General features: G+C 59.8%; 1 protein-coding gene across 1 annotated transcript; it reads left to right on the plus strand.

Annotated features, from left to right (window-relative positions):
* Positions 1-2332: 2332 nt before the first annotated feature.
* Positions 2333-8581, plus strand: LOC133344031 (transcription factor SOX-12-like). The gene is made up of 2 exons (XM_061553983.1): positions 2333-2455; positions 6151-8581. Exon 2 carries the CDS (start codon positions 6183-6185, stop codon positions 7404-7406), a length of 1224 nt encoding a protein of 407 aa, XP_061409967.1. The 5' UTR covers positions 2333-2455; positions 6151-6182; the 3' UTR covers positions 7407-8581.
* The last annotated feature ends 466 nt before the right edge of the window (positions 8582-9047 follow it).

Below are 9047 nucleotides of genomic sequence, written 5' to 3' on the forward strand. Positions count from 1 at the left end.
ACTCGACCCCGCTACACCAACCACGCTCCCCCTCCTCCGCAAGCGGGGTGCAGCTTCCCCCCCTCCCCTCACCCCCCTCCCTCCCTCCACCCCCCTCCCCTCACCCCCCTCCCTCCCTCCACCCCCCTCCCCTCACTCCCCCTCCCCTCACCCCCATCCTCTTCCAATCGTGAAATCCCGTGGCCGCAGTAATAGTAGTTGTGGGGAGCGGTGGTGCAGTGGTTAGCGCACTGTGCACGTGTGTCTACGTGTGTCTGTGTCTCTATGCACGTGTCTCTCTTTGTGCACGTGTGAACGTGTCTGTGTCTCTGTACACGTGTGTCTACGTGTGTCTCTGTGTCTCTGTGCACGTGTGTCTACATGTGTCTGTGTTCTCTGTACACGTGTGTCTACATGTGTCTGTGTTCTCTGTACACGTGTGTCTGTCTCTCTTTGTGCACGTGTGCACGTGTCTGTGTCTCTGTGCACGTGTGTCTACGTGTGGCTGTGTCTCTGTGCACGTGTGTCTACGTGTGTCTCTGTACCTCTGCACGTGTCTGCGTGTGTGTCTGCGTGTGTGGCTTCCTCTGTACCCAACGAGAGCGACACGCACACTGTCACAGAGGTGATGGCATCTGCTGCAGATGGTCCAACGCACGCAGCAGCAGCAGGCGCCACTCGCCACTCAGTGGCGGTGACGTCGCCCCGGCGCCCGTGCCAGGATAGGTGCCCTTTGAGGCCACGTGAAGTGCCGAAGGATTACGAAGCAGACCCGGGTGGCATGGGTTGGCCGAGCGAGATGACCGATGCACAATCTGTACTCCCCTCTGTGCCAACTTGCTGTATTTCATCCGCACGGCCCTCCGCTCGTCGAAGTGTCCGCTGTTGCTGGAGGGCGACTGCCTCCAACTGCCCCTGTAGCGTCCTTTACGAGCCTCCCCTTGACACCGCTGCTAGCAGTCTCAGGCAAGTCCAATCAGCTCCACATCCTTCTGTACCACATCAGCCCATCTTTTGTGTAGCCCCCCCCCCCCCTCGATCCGGCCAAGCTGTCTGGGCATGCGGGCTACATGACCCAGCCGACGCAGCTTTGCCTGCCAGAGGAGCTCACCACTGGGACTGTGTTTAAACCCAGGGTGGATCTTCGGCAGGCCAGACTGAGTGTTTCAAACCGGCGCAGATGTTTCATGAGAGGGGTCCACGTTTCTCAAGCATAGAGAAGGGAGGGTATGACCGTGGCAGGCCAGGTAGCTTCCACACGGCAGCGTTACGCAGCCGATGGAAAGATGATGCCTCGCGGCTGTTTCTGAGGACACGCATGCACGCAGGCACCCTCTAATCCACCCCCTCTCTCCATACAAAGACAAAGGTCCTACACATCGCCACTGTATACTTATGTGAGGCTGAGTCGACCTAGGGGAGGCCCAGGACACACAACAGCGACCTTGCAATCCACCCCGTCTCCCACAACTCATCGCCTTCCGTTTTCCCCGTGCCTTCTCTGGGATCGCGCCCGGAATAATAAATGATGCGTCAACCTCATCAATCCACTGCTGGATGAACGCCTCTCCAAAGCCGCCGCCACATCGCACAAGTCTGCGATGGAACAACGATCCATCCGGCATGCAGCCCGCGAGATGATGGTGATGGTGATGATGGTGTCGTCGTCATCACCATCAACCGCCATCATCATCATCATCTCCGCTCCATTTCCGTGCCGGGGAAGGCACCCGCGTCAAAGACCCGTCCCGTTCTTCCCGACTGCTCTCTCCATTACTTCTCTTGACCACCAATAGGCTCCCATCTGCATCTAAAGCATCGTCATAACCTCCACCTCCTCCTCATCCTCCTCCTCTTCCTTCTCGCCACGAGCCCGGGCTCCCATCTCTCTCTCAATGCGCGCGGAACCGCCACCACGGTCCATATGTAAATAGAAGCCGCGCGTCTAAAATAGGTCAGATGCCTCTGAATGTTGATGAGGCCGTAGGCGTGGTATGTTCAACGGCGGGGGGTGCTGGGGGATGGGTAGAGGATGTAGAGGGGGCGGGTAGAGGGGGGAGGGGGCAGTGGTGGGAGCAGGAGGAGGTGGGGGATGGGAGCCGCAGGAGGTGGGGGAAGGGAGATGTGAGCGAGCGAGTCGGGGAGGGAGGCAGGGCGTGCGGGCGGTCTGTTGCGGATGAGTTGTATCGGGGAGGGGATGATGAGGGAGGGAAGGGGGGTGGGAGGTGGATGGGGGGAGGTGGAGGCGAGAGAGGGAGAGGCGGTGGGGGGGGGGATGGGAGAGGAACTCTCTGCGCCCATTGGCTGCGGAGCCTCTCTTAAAGGGCAGCGGTGCGGCCGCGCGGGCTGGAGCGGGGCTTGCTTGGCGCGAGGCGTGCGGGAGGGAGGAGGAGGGAGGAGGTGGTGGTGGTGGTGGAAGGTTGGATGAAGGATTCTGAACCGGCGCTTCGTTGGCCGTAAGGCTCCATCATCACAAGCAAGTACTCGATGTCTACTGCATTGCACTCTACGCCTGTGTGTGTAGTTGGAGAGAGAGCGGTGGCTTCAGTGGTTAGCGCGCTGGGTTACGGAACTGGGAAGCATCTAAGTTCGATTCCGGCGAATATTTGAACCGGTCATGGGCCTCCCCTAGGGTCCACTCAGCCTTAAATGACTACCTGCTGCGTTGTGCATAAAATAGCAGCACTGGGGAGACAAAGGCGGACGGGCGTAGTGTTGGCCACCCCACCCCCTCGTGTGCCGTGCCGGCCTTCATAGGTGCTCGCTAACAGCACGTGCCCCAACAGTCTGTTAAGGCTATAGGGAGAGCTTTATCTTTGTATGTCTGTTTCCGTCTACTAGAATGTGTGTGTCTTTGTCTATACAGTGTGTGTGCACGTGTGTGTACGTGTGTGGGGGAGCGGTGGTGCAGCGGTTGGCGCACTGCGCTACGACCCCCCCCCCCCCACCGCCCCCGCCCCTCCAAGCTCCCAACGTTCCATAAACCCCGGCCGCACGGCTAACATCAGTGGCGCGTGAAGGCCATAACTCGTTCTGGGCCTCCCCTAAATCGGCTCGGTGTAAAACGTCTGTCTGCATTCCGTCCACAACCCCCTCCCCCAACGCCACTCTAACGGCACTTGCCCCAGCAGCCTGCTGCGAGGCTATACAGGGGATCTTTATCTTGTGTGTGTGCCGTGTTAACGACCCGCCCCCTGCTGGCACACCGATGCCCCTCTGCAGGTCGCCTCTGGCTCCATCTCGTAGTACGTGTGGATGGCTTCCACTGGGGGGTCCCCTAGGCTAAACTGGTTGCAGGGCAATTGCATTGAATTGTGCATTGAGGCAAGTGCCCTGTGCATACAAACACTTTACTGGGCATGTGTGGGCCTCTTTGTGGATCTATGGCCCTCTGTGCGATTCTGTGGGTCTCTGTGTGAGTCTATGGGTCTCTGTGTGAGTCTGTGGGTCTCTGTGAGAGTCTACGGGTCTCTGTGTGAGTCTGTGGGTCTCTGTGAGAGTCTGTGGGTCTCTGTGACAGTCTATGGGTCTCTGTAGGAGTCTGTGGGGCTTCGTGTGAGTCTGTGGTCTCTGTAGGAGTCTGTGGGTCTCTGTGTGAGTCTGTGGGTCTCTGTGTGAGTCTGTGGGTCTCTGTGTGAGTCTACGGGTCTCTGTGTGAGTCTACGGGTCTCTCTGTGAGTTTATGGGTCTCTGTGTGAGTCTGTGGGACTCTGTGTGAGTCTACGGGTCTCTGTGAGGGTATGTGGGTCTCTGTGAGTGTCTGTGGGTCTCTGTGTGAGTCTACGCGTCTCTGTGAGGGTATGTGGGTCCCTGTGAGAGTCTGTGTGTCTCTGTGAGAGTCTGTGGGTCCCTGTGAGAGTTTGTGGGTCCCTGTGTGAGTCTGCGGGCTCTGTGAGAGTCGGTGGGTCTCTGTGAGTCTAGGTGTGAGTCTGCGGGCTCTGTGAGAGTCGGTGGGTCTCTGAGTCTCGGTGTGAGTATGTTGGTCTCGGTGAGAGTCTGTGGGTCTCTGAGAGTCTACGGGTCTCTGTGAGAGTCTGTGAGTCTCTGTGAGAGTCTGTGGGTCTCTGTGAGAGTCTGTGGGTCTCTGTGTGAGTCTGTGGGTCTCCGTGAGAGTCTGTGGGTCTCTGTGGGTCTCTTTGTGAGTCTGTGGGTCTCTGTGAGCGTCTGTGGGTCTCTGTGAGAGTCTGTGGGTCTCTGTGTGACTCTACGGGTATCTGTGAGAGTCGATTGGTCTCTGTGTGAGCCTGTGAGGGAGAGAGATTGTGTGACTACTGTACCGTCATTTGACCTACTTACTCGTGTTGTGGTGTGGGCTGTGAATCGCTTGGCGCTGAGATCAGGTCACCGTGTGAGTCTGCGGATACCCGAGTCTATGGGTCTATGTGTGAGTTTATGGGTCTCTGTGTGAGTCTATGGGTGTCCGTGTGTGTATTGGTCTCCGTGCGAGTCTATGGGTATCTGCGCGAGTCTACGAGTCGCTGTGTGAGTCTGAGTCTCTTGGTCTATGGATCTGTGTGAGTATGTGGGTTTCTGCGTAAATCTCTGGGTCTGTATGCACGTGTATGGGTCTATGTGTGTCAGTATTCTTGCTGTGTCATTCGACCTACTTACTCGTGTTGTGATGTGGGCTGCGGACCGCGCTGAGCTCGAGAGAGTTTTAAGTCGCGCTGCCTATGCGAGTCCGTGGGTCTCCGTGCGAGTCCGTGGGACTGCGTGCGAGTCCGTGGGACTGCGTGTGTACGCATGATGTATGTATGCATGCGAGTCCGTGGGTCTCCGTGCGAGTCCGTGGGAATGCGTGTGTACGCATGATGTATGTATGCATGCGAGTCCGTGGGTCTCCGTGCGAGTCCGTGGGTCTCCGTGCGAGTCCGTGGGACTGCGTGCGAGTCCGTGGGACTGCGTGTGTACGCATGATGTATGTATGCATGCGAGTCCGTGGGTCTCCGTGCGAGTCCGTGGGTCTCCGTGCGAGTCCGTGGGTCTCCGTGCGAGTCCGTGGGACTGCGTACGAGTCCGTGGGACTGCGTGTGTACGCATGATGTATGCATGCATGCGAGTCTTCTTCATCGGTGCTACTCGCTAACAGCACTTGCCCCAACAGGCCGTTGATGCTGCACGGGGGATCTTTGTCTCTCTTCTCCGCCGTGTTGATTTGACCCACTTACTGGTGTCGTGATGGGGGCCGCGACTCCCTCGCAAACCCTCGCCAGCCACACGCCGCCTGTGGCAGCCGCGAGCAGAACCGCCTCGGACAGTGACGCCGACGAGCTCGAGTTCGAGACCAGGACACGGCGCCTGTGTGTACTGCCGCATGGCTCAGAGACAAACGCGCTGCAGGCCCATCGACTCAATAGACGATGACTATGATATTGCTGCTGATGATGATGAGGATGATGATGCTGCTCATGACGATTCTATTGCTGATGAGGATGATGACGCTACTGGTTCTGCTGCTGCTGCTCATGATCGTGACAACGTATTACTGAAACTGCTGATGATACTTTTGCTGATAACTCTGATGATGACTTTGACACTGCTACTGTTGATACTGCTGATGATGACTGAGACTGCTTAGTATGATGCCGACTCGTGACTGATGATGCTGCTGATACTAATGATGGCTATAATGACCATGGTGGCGGTGCTGATAAATATCCGCATGTCGAATCGCTACAATGGCATAATACTGCTGATGATGATGATGCTGCTGACGATGCTGCTGCTTTTATAATGGTAATGATGATGGCCAGCATGCCGATGATGATATCTAACGACGGCACAATGCTTTTGCTGATGACGACAGCTGATGCTGCTGATGGTTACTGATGTTGCAAGTTGTGCTGACGATGCTGCTGCTAATGCTTCTGCTGATGATGACGACGACTATGGCTCTCCTGTTGCTGCTTATGGCTATGATGCTGTTGATGATGATGACCATAATGTTGCTGATGCTGCTGCTGATGACTGATTTTGCTGTTGATGATGAGCTTAATGTTGCTGCTGCTGATGATGACTGATTCTGCTGCTGTTGATGATGTCTACGATGCTGCTGTTGATGATGACCTTAATGTTGCTGCTGCTGATGATGACTATGATGCTGCTGCTGCTTATTCTGCTGCTGACACTGCTGCTGTCTGACCCCCCCCCCACCTCTCGCTCCGCGCACAGAGCTCGGCACCACCGCCGGCACCACCGCCGCCATGGTGCACCGCACCGGCGTCTCGGACGCGGGGACCCACGGCGCCGCGGACCCCGGGGGGGCCGCGTCCCCGGCGGCGGCGGGCGCCGGGGACGCGGCCTGGTGCCGCACGGCCAGCGGGCACATCAAGAGGCCCATGAACGCCTTCATGGTGTGGTCGCAGATCGAGCGGCGCAAGATCATGGAGGAGTCTCCGGACGTGCACAACGCGGAGATCTCCAAGCGGCTGGGCCGCCGCTGGAAGCAGCTCAAGGACGGCGAGAAGGTGCCCTTCCTGCGGGAGGCCGAGCGCCTGCGCCTCAAGCACATGGCCGACTACCCCGACTACAAGTACCGGCCGCGCAAGAAGGCCCACGTCAACAACAACAACAACAACGCCAACGGCGGCGGCGGCGTCAGCGGCGTCGTGGGCGGCGAGCTCGGTGAGAAGGCGCCGCCAGCGCCGGAGGCGGCGGAGAGCGACTGCTCCGCGAATCTTGGCGGCGATGGCGCCGACCGCGACGCGGCCAAGAAGAAGAAGCGCAAGAGGAAGAGCGTGGCCGGCGGCACGAGGCCCGCGGTGGAGGCGGCGCGGCGCCACTCGCCCGGCGCCAAGCGGCGCAGGGTGGCGGCGCCCGCTCGCGACGGGGCAGGCGCCGCCGCCATCGACGCCGACGGCGCCGCCGCCGCCGCGGCCACCGCCGGCAGCAGGCCGCCCGCGCTGTCGGGCGGCAAAGGGGCCGGAGCGGCGGCCCTCGTCTCCCGCCCGGCGTCCACCTCGTCGTCCTGCTCCTCCCCTTCGTCTCTGTCCACCTCGTCCATGTATTCATCCTTCGCCTGTTCTGACGACGACGCCGACGATGATATTGACGACGACGATGACGTCGAAGATGATGGGGGCTTGGGGGAGCGCGGAGGTGGAGGGGTTGGGGGTGCCGTGGGGGCGTCCTCCTGGGGTGCGGAGGTGTACGGTGCAGGGCAGGGGGGGGCAGACAGCTGGGAGGCCCAGGGAGGAGGGGGGCTGCTGCTGCAGGGCGCCTCCTCTCCCTGGGGGGGCGCTCGGTGCGGGGAGCGGGACGGGGGGGGCAGCGGGGGGGGGCAGTCGTGGGACTCGCAGAGCACGGGCAGCAGCCGCTGCTCACACTTTGACTTTCCCGACTACTGCACCCCGGAGGTGAGCGAACTCATATCGGGCGACGTCGGCGACGCCACCTCCACCGTCTCCAACCTCGTCTTCACCTACTGAGCGTCAAGCTCGTCTTCACCTACTGAGCGTGCTGGATAGCCCCCCCACCACCACTCCCCACGCCCCACCCCCCTCCGCGTGTGGGTTATCTTCCCCCACGGTTTTGTAATCGCCGGGTTGGTGAGTTTCTACTCTGCAGCTCGACCCTCGTGCGTGCTGCTCCCGGTGTGTGCCGCACTACTGCCCCCCCCCCCAGCGCCCCCCACCGCCCCCCACCACTCGGTCGTCCCCGTGGCCTGCACACGCCTCGCGTTTCATCGTCACGTTCTCGGGGGGCCCAGGCTAACCCTGCTGGGCGCTCTCGTGAAACGACGACGACAACAACAGCAATACGCGTTGCTGCCTGGAAAAACAAATCTAAATTAAGATATGATATCATTTTTGTCGTTGTTGTCGTTTGTAGAACGCAGTCGTTTCGCGAGGCCCACGTGTCGCCCAGGGAGAAACGCCTGGCTGCGTCTCCAGACTTTGTGTGTGCGGTGTTTTCGGGGTTTTTTTTATTCGGGAGTGGTGCTGCCACGTGGATGGTGACAATTGGGCGCGTTGCGTTGTAGGCGAGTGGCTGCCTCTGTGTGGAGGGGCACCGGGGAGGCACCCAGCTCGTGGCCACGCTTCCAGCATTGCCCACACCTGCAACACCTGGCAAGCCCCCCTGGTGGTGGTGGTCCATCCTAAGTACAAACCGGGCTTTGGGCCTGCTTGGCTTCCCAGAATCCTCGAGACTGGAACACAACTCGCTCTGGAAGATGCGGTCTGCTCCAAGTATCGAGTTGTTTTTCATTTTGTTTTAACTCAACGAGTACTCGGCCAGGATGAGTACTCTGATTTGCAATGGTGAGCGGGTGAGACGTGGCTCGCCGATATGGCAACAAACAAAACCCCATACAACGTTGAGTACAACGAGAAATCAAACAGACATCGGAGCAAAAGCAATCGCGTTACAAAATAAACGAAATAATAATAGACTCTAGACTGCGATTCGTACAAGGCGCTGTAGGTGACGTTGACGTTGCTGGAGATCGCGTTTGTAGAAACGGGTGACTTTAAAGACTGTGGTTGGTTGTCTCCAGCAGTAGCAAGCAGCAGCGTCACGTGTCCCACTACAGCGCTCCACGTCACAATGGGGGGGGGGTCCTGAGGGGCCTTCAGAAGGGCTCCTTGGGGGGCGGGTGGGGGGCTCCTTCGCGTGGAGACGCTGCTGGGGGGGGGGGGGGGGTCGCGCGCAGCTTGTGGAAGACGAAGAGTCCTCTCCGCGTGCCTCCCGCGACGCCCTCTGTCCCAGCAGTCGGGCCGCGTGCCATGCGCCGTCTGGAGCGCGATGTCCCTCGGCTGAGCCCAGCAGGGCCAAGCGGTGCGGGAGGCGGCGGAGGGAGCGAGAGACGGACCCAGAGCAGAGGCGCCTCGTGGTAGAGGAGGGGGGGGCAGGGGCTGGGCGGGTGTGTGGGAGATGCCCCGTGGGAGGGAGCGAGGGAGCGAGCGAGCGAGGAGCCCCACGAAGCGGAAAGTCCCGGGACGCTCAAGAGCCGATGAGTGGCCACGCGGAGGAGGGGGGGGGGGGTGCTGCCTTAGCCGGCCACGCACGAGCCCGAGCCAACGGAGCTCGCCACCAGTACGAGCCGCGAGTTGACAAAACAGCCAATA

Source organism: Lethenteron reissneri, chromosome 19 (assembly GCF_015708825.2).
Source record: "Lethenteron reissneri isolate LAM-NWPU_2019-01 chromosome 19, ASM1570882v1, whole genome shotgun sequence".
NCBI lineage: Eukaryota > Metazoa > Chordata > Hyperoartia > Petromyzontiformes > Petromyzontidae > Lethenteron > Lethenteron reissneri.

Coding starts and splice junctions, on each gene's coding strand:
- LOC133344031 (XM_061553983.1), top strand. CDS start 6,183: ATGGTGCACCGCACCGGCGTCTCGGACGCGGGGACCCACGGCGCCGCG.